The following is a 20,251-nucleotide window of genomic DNA, read 5'->3' as shown; positions in this document are numbered from 1 at the left end:
TCCTGGTAAATATTCCTTCAAAAGTAATTACTAAACTTTAGTTACCAGAAAAATGTAAATATGCAACAAAGTATTTCTGAAAAAATAAATAAATTAAATAATAATACTTTTTTAATAAATAAATAAAAGTTAAACAGAGATGCTTTTGATTATTAAAATTTAATAAAACCATTAAAATGGAATCCAGAAAATTAATGGAAAACACAGGATTTGGTAAACCTAAAACTGAATTTGAGAAAAAAATTTTTAAAATGCATTTCAAAGGCCTATAAATGAGTAAAACATTTGAGGCCTTTTGAGGAAAACATTTCAGGATTTCTCTCCATATAATAGACTTCTATGGTGCCCCCGAGTTTGAACTTCCAAAATGCAGCTTTAAATGGCTCTAAACGATCACAGCTGAGGGAAGAAGGGTCTTATCTAGCAAAACGATTGGTTATTTTCTAAAAAAATATATATATATAATTTATATACTTTTTAACATCAAATGCTCGTCTTGTCTAGCTCTGTGTGTACTCTGTGTAGAGATTAAAAAGTATATAAATTGTAAATGTTTTTAGAAAATAACCAATTGTTTCGCTAGATAAGAACATTCTTCCTCGGCTGGGATCATATAGAGCCCTTTGAAGCTGCATTTAAACTGCGTTTTGGAAGTTCAAACTCGGGGGCACCATAGAAGTCCATTTAATGGAGAGAAATCCTGAAATGTTTTCCTCAAAAAACAATTTCTTTACGACTGAAGAAAGAAAGACATGAACATCTTGAATGACAAGGGGGTGAGTACCTTATCTGTAAATTTTTGTTCTGAAAGTGAGCTACTCCTACTACTAATAAATTGATGCTTAATTGTGTAAGTTTCATAATTTTGATTAATTAGACATGCTTTTTGATGATGATAATTATTAGTTTAACCATTAAAAGAGTCATTTTTTCAGGAATTTGGAAAAACTAATAAAACGGAACTTGGAAAAAAATAAAATGGATTTCTCAGGGCCCTACTTCATTCACACAAACCAAAGGCCCCATCAGAGCTGCTTCTGTCACTAAGAGCTGAGGCAGGTAACAGCTGCATATTTTAGCACAACTTCTATGCAGCATTTCACATACACAACAAATTTGAAGGCAGGGATGCAGAGTAGCCTTAACTTGCCCGTGTAATTTAGCATACAATGCTTTGGGAAAACCTGAATATGACAAGCCCAGTCACCTCTGAGGATGTTTAGTTTGGTACATCAGCTCTGTTATTCTACATTCTCATCTGTCAGTGGAGCATGTGGGACTAATCATGACATACAGCGTTCAACCTCACCCAGATGTATCGCTAATTTGAATATCCGTGCCTGTGATTTAATCCTCTTTGAAATGTGCAAACGCTTTCTCTAGGTGACTTTAAAAGGTCTGACAGGCTTTTAAAGTGCATCAACTGTAGCTCACACTGGACAGGATCTTCTTAAAAGTATCTGATATCACTTTATCATGCCATACCCGCGCTCGTCTTCAACAACGGTAGAGCTAATCAGTGCACTGTGTTGTTAAAGCACTCTCTCTCACACACACACACACACTCACTATGTTGTCCACTCCCACAGAGCTCTGAAACTTCAAACACAACAGGCGCTACACAAAAATCAGGTCCTCTCTGCCTATCCCAGTTTTTTCATTGCTCTCTTCACTGGCATACACACATTAATCCCCTGGAACTGAGCAGACTCTGCTGATTTACTGAGGCAGACAAAGAGGGAGCCAGGGAACGCAGTGTTTGTATCTGTGTGTGTGTGGGGGGGGGGGGGGGGTTTGAGGAGGGGGCAGACAGAAGGGTTTGGGGGGTTGAGCTATGGTGAATCTGGATGAAAAAGTGTGGATAAAATGGAGGAGGGGGGACAGGAAAGGATTGTGGGTAGGGAGAGAGGACATCAAGGTTTTAGACAGCCAGTCGAGGGGGAGACAGATAAGGAAGGGGGGGTTGTGTTGAAATGGGTGGGAAAAATGTGTGTGAATGAGAACAAGAGAGGAAGATAAAGGAGGAGGGGGTCGCACTCTCTCTCACACACACACACACACACACACACACACACACACACACACACACACACACACACACACACACACACACACACACACACACACACACACACACACACACACACACACACACACACACACACACACAGGGAGATTTTCCCGTGATAAAATATGTGCTGGTGTGAGTGTGAGTGACAGCAGTGACAATAGGCAAAATTCCAGCACAACAAAACCAACTGAAGTTTAGGCATGTGGGAGTAGAAGTGTGGAGCAGAATATGAGTATGATGAGACCAGCCAAAGCACTAAATAAAATAAGAAAAGATAAACAAAGTGTCAGACATTGTTTCAGTTTTAAATAAACTGCAAAGTCAGGGCTCGAAATTAACTTTTTTACTTGGTAGCACTGGTGCTCCAAACTTCGAAAAGTTAGGAGCACCAAAAAAAATTTAGGAGCACCTAATTTCTTTTTAGTAATGTGCCAAACTTGATTCTTCATGGCCAATTCTGATTGCAGATGTTTTATAAGGAAATGGGCTAATTCTGAAAGCCTTTTTTATATATTTATATGAGTAAATATGAGTATTTATATGAGTACATGAACAAAATGTTTATTTTCTCTACTATAGGTACAGCCATTTAAATTAGAAGCAACCACTGCATTTTTAAACAATCTACAGTATAAACAACAAAAAATAAACGACACTTCTTTCGTCGTGTATAGACAATAAATGCAGGCATGATCAAAGTAGGCTACTCTTTCAATATTCCAAGTGCAAATAGAGACCGAATTTTTCAAGCATGATACAGAGCTATAGACACTACACAACTTATTATAGACCACATACTAATAACAGCCTAGATATTGTATGTAGCCTAATTTGCGCGCATTGGGGAGTCGCTCTCTAAACGTGGGGTATTAAAATTGCTTTTGAATGCGCGTTTTACTTTTGGTTCCGTTTTAACGACCGCACGAAACTCTCGACGGCGCGGAGCGTGCATTCTACAATACAAGATATTACTTAAACCATTTGAAAGTGGGAGGACACAAACAGGATTTTGAAAAGCGTGTCCCCAGTGGAAATTACGCCCCTGCGTGAGTGCCGCTGAGTTATCATTTGATGTGAACGTATGCCGCGTTATACAGTATATTGAGACGGATGCGCCAGAATTGAATCTGACAAAGTACGCTGTAGCACAAAATATACAGATTTCTTCAAAGCAGATTGTGGAGACCTTTTAATTGTCCACAATCAAAAGAGAGAACGGCGAACCTGTCACTGTATCAGCTCACAGCAGTCTGTACAGTAGTTAGGCTAGCGAAAGTTTTGTAAAGAAATGAAACCAAGTCGCACCACAACAATTTCTCGCACTCGCACATATGCTCCCAAATACATTTTGAGGTCGTGCAGATTAAATTTTGGGAGCATATGTGACCAAAACGGTCGCAATTTCGAGCCCTGAAAGTAAACAGAGTGCTTTTTGTTGACAATGCACAGACATCGTGATCCAGTTCATTCTTAAAGCAGTGGTGCTCAATCAGGGAGCCAGGGCCCACTAGGGGGCCTCAGCAAATGTCCAGTGGGGGTTGAATAAAGGCCGTGACATACCAAACCTACAACACACAACTAGTCACGTCAAAATCTGACTGTGTTGTTGCCTGGGCTAAAAATTCACATTTGAACACAGCTAACAGACAACTAGCAAGTATATGTCCCTCAGTTTCATGAGATAAATCAACTAGTATATCAGCCGTGTTTGAATCATGAATCATTGTTGATCAATTTATTCATTCCAGAAAGCTGTGTCATAGGGATGTAAGTAACATTGTATTGTCAATATCGTGGTATCGTTATTAGGGTTGGGTATCATTTATAATATAAATTTTAAACAATAAATTGTTAAAGACAAGTAATAAAATAGGAACAGTATACACAGTATTTGTAAAATGAACTAAAACCGAAAGCACAATATGGCTTAATCCCTTCATCAAGTCATTCAAAGCGAAGCGCACAATTTGTTTAGGCAATCAGCTCACGATCCGGTGTTTTCTGCACCTCAGAATGGCTCTGTTCACAGTGAATGCAGTGAACTCGTTTATTGCATGTGCTGTGAGTTTGCCGCACATTTAGGAACACAACGGCCACCAGCTATGCTTTATTTTTGCAGCAGATGATTACAGCATTTCACTAGATTTGTACTGTTTTGTAAGCCTGTTTTCACTAAAGCTGGAGTTTTCCATCAAAATAAAAGCTCTACTGCCGTTGCTGTCAAAACAAAAGCTTAAAAGTGCAGTATAAATTGCTGACAGCTAGAGGTTTAAATGGGTAAAGTTACTGCAGTCCAAATTCAAAATATCTCTTTCAAGTGTAGAAATTAGGAAAAAAGTATTGTAATTGCCATACCGTAGTGTAAGGCAAAAATAACATACTTATTTTACAGTGCAGTTGTTTTACAATGTGGCTATTACTGTTATAGGAATAACAATAATATTAAATTGTTGTTATTATTATTATTATATTATTATTTGTTTGGCTTCCTAAAACACCAGTGTGAATGTAATTTAGACTAAGACAGTATATCACAAATAAAAAGAGGGTTAAGTCCCTTCACTGACTCTTAGTTAAGAACATGAGTTGGAGCTCTTAATTTTGAACTCTCAAAGTGCATTAGATAGAATGATTTAAATTTAAAATGTACAAAATTTATTTTTCCCCCCTAAAGTCTTTATTTGTCTTTTTTTATTAAATAATCGCAATATCATTGTTACATTTCTACTTTGTTGTTATTAAAATACACTTGTGAATGCTCAGGTAGGAAAACATAAATTTAGAACAGCATGTTTGTGTTCTCCTGACACACAAGGGTGAATAGAAAATCTAAGTTATCCGTTTTACCAACATGATGACTTTGCCAAAAGCATATGACATGGTTCGACTAGTGAAAACGGTGTGGAACTGCAAAAAACTGAGCTGACAGTCGCTCAAGTTCGGAGATTAGTATAATTAGAGATAATAACAATTAGTTGTACTTAGGTACATTAACAATCTTCACTAAATGCTAAAAAATGAAGTTTAAACTTAAGGGATTAATTTGCTAATTTCTTGAAAATGTACTCACCCCCATGTCATCCAAGATGTTCATGTCTTTCTTTCTTCAGTCGAAAAGAAATTAAGGTTTTTGAGGAGAACTTTCCAGGATTTTTCTTCATATAGTGGACTTCAATGGGGATCAACAGGTTGAAGGTCCAAATTGCAATTTCAGTGCAGCTTCAAAGGGCTCTACATGATCCCAGCTGAGGAATAAGGGTCTTATCTAGTGAAACAATCAGTCATTTTCTAAAAAAAAAAAAAAAATCCTGGGTCGGTACTTCCACCTACGTCACACGTGACCTTTCCAACATGATTACATATTGCATTAAGTTGAGCCAGTGCAAGATACATATAAAATTACCAATTGTTTCACTAGACAAGACCTTTATTCCTCAGGCTGGGATCGTGTAGAGCCCTTTAAAACTGCATTGAAACAGCAATTTCGACCTTTAACCCACTGGCTCCCATTAAAGTCCACTATATGGGAAAAAAAATCCTGAAATGTTTTCCTCAAAAAGCTTAATTTCTTTTCGACTGAAGAAAGAAAGACATGAACATCTTGGATGATGGGGTGAGTAAATTATGAGGACATTTTAAATCTGGAGTAAACTAATCCTTTAAACTGTCATCATATAGCATTTATTTGTTTTTATTACAACAAAATTAGAAGAAATTAGAGAGTTCTTGGAGTCAAAAAGGTTGAAAACCAGTCATAAAGAGCCTTTCTTTTAATGTCTTCATGTTGAATACAATAAATAAATGTCTAGCTGATTTTTTTTTTCCATCTATACAAAGAAAGTCAAAGCTCCATTGTTATTTTAAACCCCACTGACTTGCTTTGTATGGACAGAAGTAGTTGAAACATTCTTCAAAACACTTTCTTTTGTGTTTAGCAGGAGAACGATAGTCGTGCCGGTCATAGGTGAGTAACTGATCAGATTTGTCTTTTTTTGGTCAAACTGTTCCTTTTTGTCTTAAAGCGTGAGGAAGTGTAAACAACAACAAAGAGTCATTTTAAATTGGACCCTCAGACATGTGGTGTCTATCTTGGATTACAGAAGAAGCTACATAATTTACGACTCAGTTTGCAACCGCGTTAAGTGCCAGTTCATCCTGTGATGAAAAGGTCAGTTTGCAGAGCAAGAAAGGTCTCACTCTGGTCATCTGTTCTTTGTCATTTCAAATGTAGAATTTGAGATTGCAGATCTGTGCGCTTGCTTTAGGCGCTGATGTAAGTAGGCTGGGTAATTTGCTGTCACAATTGATTTCTTTTTAACCAATCACATCTATACTTATTCCACAACCACAGTCTATCGAACAGATATTTCTAGGAAAGAGAGGTTGCGTTATGATTGACAATAATAACAGCTTTAAAAGCCTTTCTAAACCTCACTCTTTTAAAAGTTAAATAAGCACTGAAGAAGTAGATCCAGCTAAGAGCTTCAAGACTGTAAATGTTACTAAATGAACTCTGGTACTTGTAATATTTCAAGGTGTAGATTACAGAAGTGACAGCTAGAGTTGAAGTATAAAGTTTGTCCTTCTCATCCCATTAAGTAACAACCAAGTACAATACACAACAAACACTTTTGTCCAATCTAGGTCAAGCATGTGAAAGTGAGTGTCACTATGGTCACAGAGGGTAGGGTACACAGTGAACCAGAAAAGAGACTAGTAGAAACTACCTAATACTCTTTGTTCAGTCTATGATATAATCTAGGTGAGATCGGTTTAATCAAAGCTTGCCATGATGAATGTGGATTATATACATAAGTGGCTTACTATTGTGCTTTTCAGGTTTATGCCTAAAGTAAGCTTCTCTTGTTTTATCCTTTTATACATTATGGGGCAGATTACCACTGTAGTTGAGTTTTTTAACATCTCTTTTACACTAATCACTATGCTGCTGTTTAAAAGTTTGGGGTCAGTAAGGTTTAAATTTTTTAAGTCATTACATTTATTAAAAGTGGCAGTAATGGTATTTATAATATTACAAAAGTTTTCTATTTTATGTAAATGTTAAAGCATTTTAAAGCATACTGAAAATAAAAGAAAGAAGAAATGTTTCTTAAACACCAAATCAGCACATTAGAGTGATTTCTGAAGAATCATGTGACACTGAAGACTGAAAATTCAGATTTGCATCACAGGAATAAATTACACTACCAGTCAAAAGTTTTTGAACAGTAAGATTTTTAATGTTTTTTTTTTTTTTATAAAGAGGTCTCTTCTGCTCATCAAAACTGCATTTATTTGATCCAAAGTGCAGCAAAAACAGTAAAAATTTTAAATATTTTTTACTATTTAACATGACTATTTTCTATTTGAATATATTTTAAAATCTAATTTATTTGTGTGATTTCAAAGCTGAATTTTTAGCATCATTACTCCAGTCACATGATCCTTCAGAAATCACTCTAACATTCTGATTTGCGATTATGATGAAAACAGCTGAGTAGATTTTTTCAGGTTTCTTTGATGACTAGAAAGTTCAGAAGAACAGCATTTATCTGAAATAGACATCTTTTTTAATATTGCCAAGTGTCTTTATTATCACTTTGGATCAATTAAAAGTATTAATTTATTTCTATAAATTCTAGTCTTTATTCTACTTTGATCACAGGAATAAATTACATTTTAAAATATATTCAAATAGAAAGCTGCTATTTTAAATAGCAAAAAATATTTCACAATATCACTGATTTTGCTGTATTTTGGATCAAATAAATGCAGGCTTGGTGAGCAGAAAAGACGTCTTAAAAAAAAACATTAAAAATCTTACTGTTCAAAAACGTTTGACTGGTAGTGCACATTTGAAAATACGTATATTAGTAATAGAAAATAAACAGAAAAAACAACAACTGTTTTTACGTTAACCTAAATTCCTAGGTGGCGTAACTGTGGTGTCATGTCATGTCATTAAACTGAAATAATCAAGGTGTATTTTTTTAATCACATAATATCATATAATTTGCCTTTATGAAAATGGAGTAACACTAGGCAAACCTGCTTATTTTGACTATTCATGATTTTAGTATAAAAAAAATACGAAAATAACAACTCACACATTTATTCTCGATGCAAGAACAATGTTTTGACCATTCATTTGCTGATTAAACCACTTGACATTTTTAATCAAAACATGTGCATCAACAAAGCACTTGCCACTTTAAACTAGATTTCTCTTTTTCATCATCTCCGACATCCTTATTTGTCATTGACCCATAAAACATTTCCTACAACATCATGCTACTATGTAAACAAAGCCCTAAAGAGATAAGGTAAAGTCAACTATTACACTGAGTGTCACCATCTAATAGCCACTACACTGACCAACAGTGGCCAATGCCTTGAGTTAAAAACACATAGCAACAGAAGACATGGCAGCCACAGAAATACACAAACGTCTGCTATTAGATTGTACCTTGCAAACTACAGCACAATCACTGGATAAATCCACAGTAAGCGTAAGAAATCCTGTCAACGGCAGCATATGACATAATACAGACAGATAAGAGAGCAAACGCCTGTCTGAGCTGCACATTCAGTCTTCATTTACATTGACTCGGTTAGCAAGACGGATGAAGAATAGACTATAATAAGACTATAATATCAAGAGCACAAACCGTTTTGGAAATAGAAGTAATAAGCAGACTAAGAAAAGATGAAAGGAAACACCTTCATTTTTACCGTTCAAGCGGTAATATTGCTGGTCTCGTCCACTGCCAACATCTATTTCAGCACCACCGTGTTTGTGTTAGCATATAAGCTATAGTCAATGACAACGTTAACGTTACTCACCGGTGTGCTGCATCCTCTGTCGTTATTTAAACAGAAGCAGCTTGTCGAAAGGTTTCGCTTTCTCCAATTTATGTCATAGACTCATAGTTCGTCAGCATCTAACGTTACGCGTAATTTGTCGTGTGAGGTTGCCGGTGTTTACTCCTTTTCTTGGACGAGCGTTTGGTTCTCTTGTTTGAGCGGCGTCGTTAAATCCTGCAAATCCGCCTGGACACATCATCTGTTAAAAACATATTGCTCTTCCTTACCGCGAGATTATCAGCACACCTTTCTGCTGCCGCCGGTGATTGTAACGGCTACGTATTCACATATGTTTATTTCATATCATTTACAAAGCAACATCCGTCGCTGCGGCGTTCGTGGTAGTTCAATCGAGCACAATCGTTTCTCCTTTTTCGGTTAAAGACAGACGCGCGCTCACTCTCTTGCTCGTACCGCGTGCTCCAACTATGCGCGCCGCCGCCTCCTCTGTCTGACCACGCGAGGTCGCGCATTGTCCCAGTAAATGTCTGATCGAACAATGAGATTCGGCCATTCTGATATAATTAATTTACATTTTAATAGGGTTGTTGCTTATTGGGATAAAGGGCATGTCTGACCTTACTTTTGTTTAGTTTTTTCTATTCATATGTCCATCCTACAATATCACTTGACAATTCACGTGGCCTTAATTATGGAAATACGTCAGTTAATGTAAAATGCGTGATGTATAACTCAGAATACATTATATAACAAAATACATTTTGCTGCTAGTTAAGGACATCTTCAAACACTAGCAGTTATTTTCGATATCAACTGTTTTGGTTTCACTATACAGACTACACTGCTGAAAAAAAATGCAAGACACCATTACAAAATTTGTAATGGTTTTACTAGTTATAATGGGACTTGTATTGGTTTAAATGGAAACTGTAATAGACCCTATGGGTTTCAACTGGTAATTGGTCGCCTTCTATTGGTGGCTTGTTAAAATCACTAAATCCAAATAGAATATGTCCCATAACACACTACAGAAAACTATTTTTAACAGTTTAATTGTCAAAAGTTAATGGTTTGTAATGGTTTCTATTGTTTTTTTCAGCAAGGTATTATTGAATGGATAGGATACAGTTGAGGTCAAAAGTTTACATACACCTTGCAGAATCTGCAAAATGTTAATTATTTTTGCAAAGGGATCATACAAAATGCATGTTATTTTTATACTTAGAACTGATCTGAATAAGATATTTCACATAAAAGACGTTTACATATAGAATATAGTTGAATTTATAAAAATGACCCCATTCAAAAGTTTACATACACTTGATTCTTAATAATGTGTATTATCTGAATGATCCACAGATGTTTTTTTGTTTCGTTTTATTTAGTGATAGTTGCCTCGAAGTGCTTAGATGCTTCTGTCACCTTTCTGCTGCAATCTTGGGCCATTCCTCGCCTGAAAAAGCTTTCAGATCACTGATAATCTTTGGTTTTTACTTTGCCACTGCTTGCTTCAAATTCAACCATGTATTTTCAATGAGAATTAAATCTGCAAACTGAACAGGCCACTTAAAACATTCTATGACTGATCCCTGAACCAAGCGTAAGTAGATTTGAACGTATACTTTAGGATGATTGTCCTGCAGGAAAGTCCATTGATTATTAGCTTCAGACTTTGCACAGAAGGCATCACAATGTTTGCCAAAATGGTCTGATACTTTAATAAATCAATGATATCCTTTGTATGGTCATGTTTTCCACTTCCTGCTACAGTAAAACAACCCCATAGCAGGACTGGCCCACCTCCATGTTTGACGATGGACATAGTGTTCTTCTGCTTATAAGCTTTGTCTTTTTTGCACCAGATGTACCTCTGATCCATACATCCAAAAAGTTCCAGTTTGGACACATCACTCCATAAAACATTGTTTCAGAACTCCACAGGTCTATCCAAATGAATTTTGGCATGTTCAAGGCAGCCTTTTTTTTCTTCTTGGTCAAGAATGGTATTCAGCAAGATTCCTCAACATGAAGACTACACTAGTTTTTATCTTATTCACAGCATTGAAATATTTTTCCTCCTTTCATCGGGTCATCTTGCAAGTCTTTGGCTGTACATTGCAAGTTTTTCTCAGTTGATCTGATCAAACATTTTATAATATTGTGTTTTTTGTTCAACAGCCTCAAAGGTTTTCTGGTTCAACACACTTTAATCTAAGGAATACGGCTGCCAGCTGTGTCTCTGGGGACTTGTAATGTCTTAGAAATCTTCATGTAGTTTTAGACTTTCTAATATAGCAAACTATTTCTTCTCTATTGATTTTGTGTGAGCTTTGTTGACTTTACCATATTTGCTACTCATCTTCAGCACATGAATGGGCTAAGAGTATACTATGTGTAACACCCCAAGCTAATTCCATTTTTAATAAGTTTGTAAAGGCTTAAGACAATTTTTTAAGACAATTTTGTAACTTACCATAAAAATAACTGTCTTAAAACAGCAATGTTGAATAGGGGTTGAATAATTCTGACATAGCTGTGTTATTAAAAAAATCCTATAACTCAAAAACATTACATTATATATTGACATTATCACTTTGGATCTTCAGAAAGAGCCAAAATCATTTGTAAAGTACTGCAGTCTCAATAATTTTGATTGCAACTGTATATATATATATATATATATATATATATAAAAGTAAAAACTTACACAAACTGCCATTTTAAGTTCTATTCAAATGCTTCCTTCTCTGCTGCCCTCTAGTGTATAAGATCAGTAATGCCGCTGTCCATGGTGCTTGTTTGGGTGATTTGAATTTGCGGACAACACACGTGATCATAAGCTTCTGCAAATGGGTTTATGATTAGCACGTGAACTGAAAAGTTAAAAGTGTGCAAAAGAAGCACAAGTCACTTCCTCTGAAACAAACTACATAATTCGCCAAAGCCACATTAAGTTTCAGTGGCTGCAAAAATAGGCCAAACAGCCTACTGATATGCTGGTCAGACCACGAGGGGATAAACATCTGTGAGAGTTTATTATGAGATAAGATAAACATAATCCTCCCAAAAAAGGCTGTCCTAAACAAAACTACATGAATAGTCTTGATCTCCATGTTTATTTCTATCAAAGGTTGTCTATACAGTGCATTTCACCAGTGATTTTTTTTTAAACAAAGAACAAAAACTACACACGGAAGAAGACTGAAACGATCTTCAATGAGACTGATCTTATTACAAGCATGGATTATAAATAGGTGACACTATTTAATGAACTCCCCAGACATTCTTCAATGTGTTTATAATAGTCTTCGAATTCAAATGCATATTAATGCCATCCTTCAGAACAACTGCTAGGCACAGATTTGATACAGTATCAACTGCAAACATTTTAAACTGTATATATATATATATATATATAGAACCTTTCTAAACTTATTTAAAAAAAATATTTAATGTGCCTTTTTTTTTTCTTCATAAAAACAATTCTTCTCTTCTCAGACACAACCATTCTAATTCTACCGGACCAGACAACTTCCAGTTATATTTTCATTTCAGTTCATTTCTTCACCTTGAAAAGAACAAGGAAAATCCACTTTGAACCACCCAACGAGCTAAATTTTTAGGCATCTGGGTCACTCTCTGAATGGAAGCCAATTGTAATTGTACGTGGTGCTCCTTGATCCTTGTGTTTGAAGTGTTCCTACAGTTCAAAGTCCCCAAGAGGCCTTAAGTTTCTAAAGGAGTGCGCAGGGGAATGCAGCCATCCATCTCCAGAGACTCAGGCCAGCCTTCATATTTGTTACTGCTTTTACTGTTCTTCATTCTCTGCAAGAGAAAGAGCCGTGAGGTGAAATCCCTGTTGTAAGAATCCAAAACTGTAAATTATTAACCCTTTAAAATGCACCGATAGCTAACGTGCCCCCATGTTTTACAGTTGCTCACTCAAGACAAGCTTTCCAAAACATCAATGAACAGCTTTATTTTCAGTAAAAGGTTTTCAATTCTTTCAAATTGGCTCAATATTAATTGTACACGGGCTAGAATGAAGTGAGACATTACAAGGCTTTTTATCTGCCATTTCTGGTTTAAAGAAACGCCGCAATTAACGTGATTAAAACATTTAGCGAGACGTTTTAATCCAAAGTGACTTGCAAATGAGCAATACTAGAACAAATGTATTATACAAGAGCAAAACACCAGTAAGCAGTGCCAAGTTTCGAGTGTGTATTTTTTTTTTAATTGCAAATGGCTTTCATTGGGGTTTAGGTTCAGTACTCGCAGAAAAAGGAGCATTCTGGCATATTTCATGAAGGTCATAATGGTCTCAAGTGAAGATTGGAAGGTAAAACTCTGGTAAAACAGACAGAAAGGCTTTAATGTTTCTAAAGTTAGTGTTGGGTATGGTTCATTAGTATATTTTCCTGCATACATATATTTAGATAACTACTATTGTGATTATATCATTATTATTATCATCATCATTATTATTATTATTATTATTATTATTATTAATATTATTATTATTATTAGTAATAGTACTGTTGCCTTCATCACAAAACATCATAAAATATCATTGTTACAACTCAAACTTTACTATTGTTATTAATACTACTATCATACTACTATTATTATTATTATTATTTATTTATTTTTATTATTATTATTTATTATTATTATTATTATTATTATTATTATTTTATTATTATAATTATTGATATTACTGTTACCATCATCACAACATCATACTGTAATCACCATCCTTGGGATTATTGTTGTTATTATTATTATTATTATGATTACTGTTATTATTTATATTACTGTTACTGTCATCACAAAATATTAACCGTATCATCACTACCTTTGGTGTTATAGTTGTTACTCCGATTTATGGCCATTTCTATTATTTTTGAACATGCTAATACTACCTATACTGCTACTACTACTTATACATTATTATTATTCAGATTGTCTTGTTCTCATTTCTCATTTATTATCATTGTTGTTGTTGTTTTTTTGTTGTTGTTAGTATAGTTTTTTTTGTTTTTGTTTTGTTGGTATTGTTTCTGTTGTTGTTGTTTCTGTTTCTGCATTTACCATGTATGTTTTTGCACTCCAAAAAAAAAAAAAAAAAAAAAAGTTATTAAGCTCAATGTCTATGAATTTACATCAGGTAAAAAAGCAAAAGCTTGTCTGATACCATGACAGACATAATCAGTTCTTGTCAGTAATGTTTTTAAGATAGACTTTAGCAAAGGGTTAGTTAAAGGGATAGTTCACCCTAAAATGAAAATGTCCCCTTGATTTACTCGACCGCAAGCAATCCAAGGTGTTAATGACTTTTTTCTTTCAGATGAATACAATCAGAGTTTAAAAAATGTTTTAAAAAGTATATAAAAAATGTCCTGACTCTTCCAAGCTTAATAATGGCAGTGAATGGCTGTTGAGATTTTGAAGTCCAACAAAGTTTATTCATCTGTCATAAAAAGTGGTCCACATGGCTCCGGGGGTTAATAAAGGTCTTCGAAAGCGAATCAATGCCTTTGTGAAAGAAAAATAACCATATTTAAATTGTAATTAAAATCTCTAGCTTCTGCTAACTGTCGTACACGCATTCACGAGAGAGTGCCATTCCAGCAGATAATGTAGCATGCAGGTTTTAAAGTTTTAAATATGGATATTTTTCTTACAAAAACACATCAATTCACTGCAGAAGGTCTTCATTAACCTCCTGAAGCCATGCTGAGTACTTTTAATGATGGATGAATGCACTTTGAACTTCAAAATCTCAGCAGCCATTCACTGCCATTATAAAGCCTGGAAGAGCCAGTTAATTAATATAACTCCAACAGTATTCATCTGAAAGAGGGTGAGTATTTAGCCACCAGCGCGAATTACTGACAAAGATTAAAAGACTGAAAAATATGAAGAATTGAAACAGCGCAAGGTGAAAAGACCTGTCCATGAAAGAGAACAACTTTTGTTCTGTCCAAGTGACAATAGTAAAGTTAGTTTATATAGTTGATAATACAGGTATAAATAGGTAATACAGAGACTTTAACATCTAAGCTCATGTTTAAAGCTTTATCTATTGATTCTTAAAGGTATAGTTCACCCAAAAATGAAAAATCTGTCATTAATTACTCACCCTCATATAATTTCAAACCCGTAAGACCTTTATTCATCTTCGAATGAATGGTGGTTCAACCTTAATTTTATTTTTGGTTTCTTCGTGCAAAGTAGTATTCTCAAAGCTTCATTAAATTACGGTTAAACCACTGATGTCACATGGACTACTATAATGATGTTCTTACTACATTTCTGGGCCTTGAATGTGGTAGTTGCGTTGCTGTCTACGCAGGGTCAGACAGCTCTCGGATTTCATCAAAAATATGTCAATTTGTGATCCAAAGATGAACGGAGGTCTTACGGGTTTGGAACGACATGAGGGTGAGTAATTAATGACAGAATTTTCATTCTGTGACCTTTACTTGGAGCCATAGACTGTAAAAAAAGATGACGCGTCATTCCACTATACAAAAATTAAGCCAAAGCATCTCAATATGGCCGCTGTCATCTTGGGGGAAATGATGTCATTTGGAGCCAGATTCTGCGCAGTAGTGTCATGAGGTGGAGCCGTGGTATCAAAGTCCCGCCCAAACTCCCACAGACCCAATCGCAAGATCACAATCATGACACCACACCCTCTTTTAATAGCATCAAATAACTACCTAAAAGCGAACTTATTAGAAAAACGAACACTTGAACATGAATCAGCATTATAAGAACTACCTCACATGATGGAAACCATCTTTGGAAAAAAAATATTTGAAGTGTAATTCGATTATGTAGTCTGGCTCACGTCCTATTAGATTACATGGAGAGGGCAGGATTTATGACCTATACTGCAGCCAGCCACTGGTGGGCGATTGAAAACTTTTGGCTTCACTTTTTGGGACTCGTGCGGCACACTTGCTTGGAGCAAAAGAAACTGGGGGAGGACTTTATTGGGTCAGGTTGATAATATTGTGTCAGGTTGATTGACTTTTTATGAGCAATGCTGGTGAGAGATGGTACGAACTAAACTGAAACGTACCTGGCTAGCCAGCTAAACCGGCTCCATGTTACAGGCCTCAGGGAGCTCCAACCCTGCTTCTGGAGAACTACCGTCCTGCCAACTCCAGTTTTTAAAGACCAACACACCCACCTAGAAATGTCAAGAGTAACCCTGAACACCTTGATTATCTGGTTCAGGTGTGTTTGATTGTTTTGGAGCTGAAATCTACATGATAGTAGCTGTCCAGGAGCAGGTTTGGAAACCCTGATGCTACAAAATGGCAATATTGGAATAATTTAGCTATATGTGACCCTGAATCACAAAACCAGTCATAAGATCATGTTCCATGAAACTATTTTGTACATTTCCCACTGTAAATATATCAAAACTTAATTTTTGATTAATAATATGCATTGCTAAGAACTTAATTTGGACAACTTTAAAGGCGATTTCCTCAATATTTAGTTTTTTTGCACCCTCAGATTCCAGATTTTCAAATACTTGTATCTCGGCGCAAATATTGTCCTATCCTAACAAACTAATCTGAATTTATTCAGCTTTCAGATGATGTATAAATCTGAATTTCACAAATTTGACCTTTATGACTGGTCCAGGGTCACATATATGTTTGGAACAGAGGCTGATTTTAAAGAATTATACTCTGCTATGTGCTGTCTACAAGGCAATGTATCAAAATTGTAATGCATTTTATGTATCGTGCTCTATAATGTAGGACTCCTAGCAGTAGCTAATATTAATAGCCTTCATTTTGTCTGTTACCAGACAGCTTATAATGTGTTGCTAATGTTACACAACCCATATTCCCTTGATATGCTAATGATAAGAGCTAAGCTTGCAGAAATCCTTCCTATAAATCCTACCTGTTCAAATGGGCTCTTATTTTCTATTCCTTTGGCGCCAACAAACACCCAGCTATCCCTGAAGCTCAGTTCCTTCGCAGCTGTGCTCCCCAGTTCCTCAAACAGGCGTCGAGCCTCGTCATTTAACCTGTAAATAGATTTAACAATAAGTATATCCGAGAAACAAAGGAGATTTAGGGCCGATTAAAGGAGTAACGGAAAAACAAAAATTTACAGATAATGTACTCACCCCCTTGTCAAACATGTTCAGGTCTTTCTTTTCCTTCAGTCATAAAGAAATGGGTATGTTGGATGGGAGATGGGTAAACTCCCATCTCATTTTCTACTCAAACATCAAAATCGTCCTACAACTTTTTTTGTAAAGGCGTTTGACCTTCTTTGCATGTTCACTTGGTAAACACTGGGTCGGTACTTCTGCAGCAATGTAGGATGATTTTGAAGTTGGAGGAGAAAATACAGAGTTCATGCAGAGCTAAACAAGCATTTGAAGTTAAAAAGCATATAAATTGTAATTATTTTTAGAAAATAATCGATTGTTTCGCTAGATTTTCTCGGTTCACTGGATTTTCTTTTTTCTTGGTTGGGGTCGTTTAGAGCCCTATGAAGAGAAGAACCCTGAAATGTTTTCCTAAAAAAAAAACGGTTTCTTTATGACTGATGAAAGATGGACATGAACATCTTGGATGACAAGGGGGTGAGTACATTATATGTAATTTTTTTGTTGTTGTAAAATCAACAACAACAAAAATTTAAAAGTAGAAAGCAGAAATAACCAGACTCTTACTTGGTGGCCGGGTCATCAAAAGAAGCAACAAACGCTAGTGTTCCTTCATGGAGAGGACGAAGAAACTTCAGCAGCTCTGAAACATCTGTGGCAGAGAAAAAGAAAACACTCATTTTAAGATCTGATGAACCACCTTCATGAAACAACAGCGACCTAACCAAAGTAATACATCACCCTAAAGGTCAACTCACCTCCTGCCCACATATCAAATGATCTTATTTCCAAAACATCTCCATTCACACCTGAAAAACAGTAACTGAATTGGTCAACAATGCACATATAACAAATGCAAAAATATTTCAGTATAAAAGAAAGAGATATTTACCATTTACTAAGGCAATATTGAGCCCTCTACCAGCATTGTTTTTAGCACTGCTGACAAGACTGCAAGACCAAACAAACTGAAGTCAATAAACATAATTTTTATAAGACACTTAATGCTATGGCAGATGTTAAGGGAGGATGAGAAAATGGAATACTGAACAAAAGATAGGCATGGAAAAAGAAACCATCGCCTACTTGCAGCATGTTCCCCAATAAGATTATGAGTCTGGCAGTGATGGCCATGAGAAAAACAAAGACGATATGATGAATACCAGTGGAGACAGAACAAGAAATAGGGGGAGAGGTTGTATGCAGAGCTTAGTGTGCAGTGGTGATCATGCAAGCTTATTAAAGAGACCGACATCGACACAGCAGCAGTGATAATGTCAGGCGACTTGCATTTTATCCTCCAGACAGATTTTGGGGCCGATGACATTGGCAGCACCGGAGGTCAGCCGGAACGCGAGATGTTTGGGGGGACATGGTGCTGACAGGCCACATTTGTACTTATGTGGTCGTGGTTCTGCAGGAGAGCAGGTTAATTCATTGAATGAATAGATTGATTACATGTTTCTTGTGGAAAATTGCATGTGTTAAATGCAAAGTCATTTTACCTGGAGTGGGCTCTTCTTGTCCACCTATGAATGATAAAACTTTGTGAATGACCAATAAGCCACTGAGATTAATATTATATTCTATTATCTAGTGGTCGACCATTACACATCACCATATTTTTTTTATATTTGGTTGATATTATGCAATATATACACTACCAGTCAAAAGTTTTTGAACAGTAAGATTTTTAATGTTAAGTCTCTTCTGCATTTATTTGAATACAGCAAAAACAGTAAAATTATTACATATTTTTACTATTTAGAATAACTGTTTTCTATTTGAATATATTTTAAATTGTAATTTATTCCTGTGATCAAAGATAAATTTTCTGCATTTATTATTTTTATTATCATCAATATTTAAAACAGTTGAGTATATTTTTTTCAGGATTCTTTGATGAATAGAAAGATCAGAGATCAGCATTTATCTGAAATAAAAAGCTTCTGTAACATTACACACTATACCATTCAAAACCTTGGAGTCAGTTTTCTGGGGAAGGAAAGTCATAGAATTTAATTATTTTATTTAGCAAGGATGATTTAAATTGATCAAAGTGATGATAAATAAATGCTTAATAAAGGCTTAGTGAGCAGAAGAGACTTCTTTAAAAAAATATTTAAAAACTTTTGAGTGGTAGTGTGCTTTATTGCAATTTTAATCACACACACACACACACACACACACACACACACACACACACACACACACACACACACACACACACACACACACACACACACACACACACACACACACACACACACACACACACACACACACACACACACACACACAGCCAAAAGTTTGCAATAATTATGATTTATTTAATGCTATTAAAAAAGCGCAAGGTTGCATTTATCTAACATATCACTTATCTATATTAAAAATGCAGTTAAAACAGTGACCCCTGTAAAATATTACTACAATTTAAAAGAACTTTTTTCTATTTCAATATATTTTAAAAGTTAACTGAAATAAAATGAAATAACTGTAATCTTATTTTAATTTAGTTTAACTTAATGTACTAAAATAACTAAACCTGAAATAAATAAATAAATAAACACACTACATATATACACTACTGTTCAAAAGTTTGGGATCAGTAAGATTTCTAATGTTTTTTAAACAAAAGTATTTTCTATTAATCAAAAAATGTAATATTGTGAAATATTATCGCTATTTAAAATAGTTATTTTCTATTTTACCATACTTTAAAATAGAATTTGTTCCCGTGAATGAATTTTCCACAGAATTTACTCCAGAAATCATTCTAATATGCTGATTTATTATCAATGTTGGAAACAGTTGTGCTGCTTAATATTTTTTTTACTTTTTACATACTTCTTTGATAAATAAAACGTTAAAAAGAACAGCATTTACTTAGTAAAAATAGTAATCTTTTGTAACACCATACACTACAGTTCAAAGCTTAAAGTCAGTACATTTTGTACAAAAATGTCAGCACAACTGTTTTCAATATTAATAATAAATCAGCATATTAGAATGATTTCTGAAGGATCATGTGACTCTGAAGACACTGAAGGAGTAATGGCTGCAGAAAATTCAGCATTGCAACACAGAAATAAATTATATTTTAAAGTATATTAAAATAGAAAATGGTTATTTAGAACTGCAATCATTTTTCCTAATAAATAATAAATGGAACTTTAATGAGCATGAGAGCCTTAAAAACATTA

The 20,251-nt window shown here is 35.1% G+C and overlaps 1 protein-coding gene across 1 annotated transcript; it reads right to left on the bottom strand.

Moving 5' to 3' along the window:
- Positions 1–11,912: 11,912 nt before the first annotated feature.
- fam3a (FAM3 metabolism regulating signaling molecule A) lies at positions 11,913–18,440 on the bottom strand. Its single transcript, XM_073823444.1, is given in 7 exon segments — positions 11,913–12,721; positions 16,832–16,958; positions 17,616–17,700; positions 17,807–17,857; positions 17,941–17,999; positions 18,339–18,409; positions 18,411–18,440. Coding segments are annotated over 7 exon segments (522 nt in total). The 3' UTR covers positions 11,913–12,622.
- Between the last annotated feature and the right edge of the window lie 1,811 nt (positions 18,441–20,251).

The sequence above is a fragment of the Garra rufa genome, chromosome 18 (genome assembly GCF_049309525.1).
Source record: "Garra rufa chromosome 18, GarRuf1.0, whole genome shotgun sequence".
NCBI classification, from domain to species: domain Eukaryota; kingdom Metazoa; phylum Chordata; class Actinopteri; order Cypriniformes; family Cyprinidae; genus Garra; species Garra rufa.
Note: the sequence above shows the minus strand (reverse complement) of the source record. Positions and strands in the feature narration are given on the sequence as shown.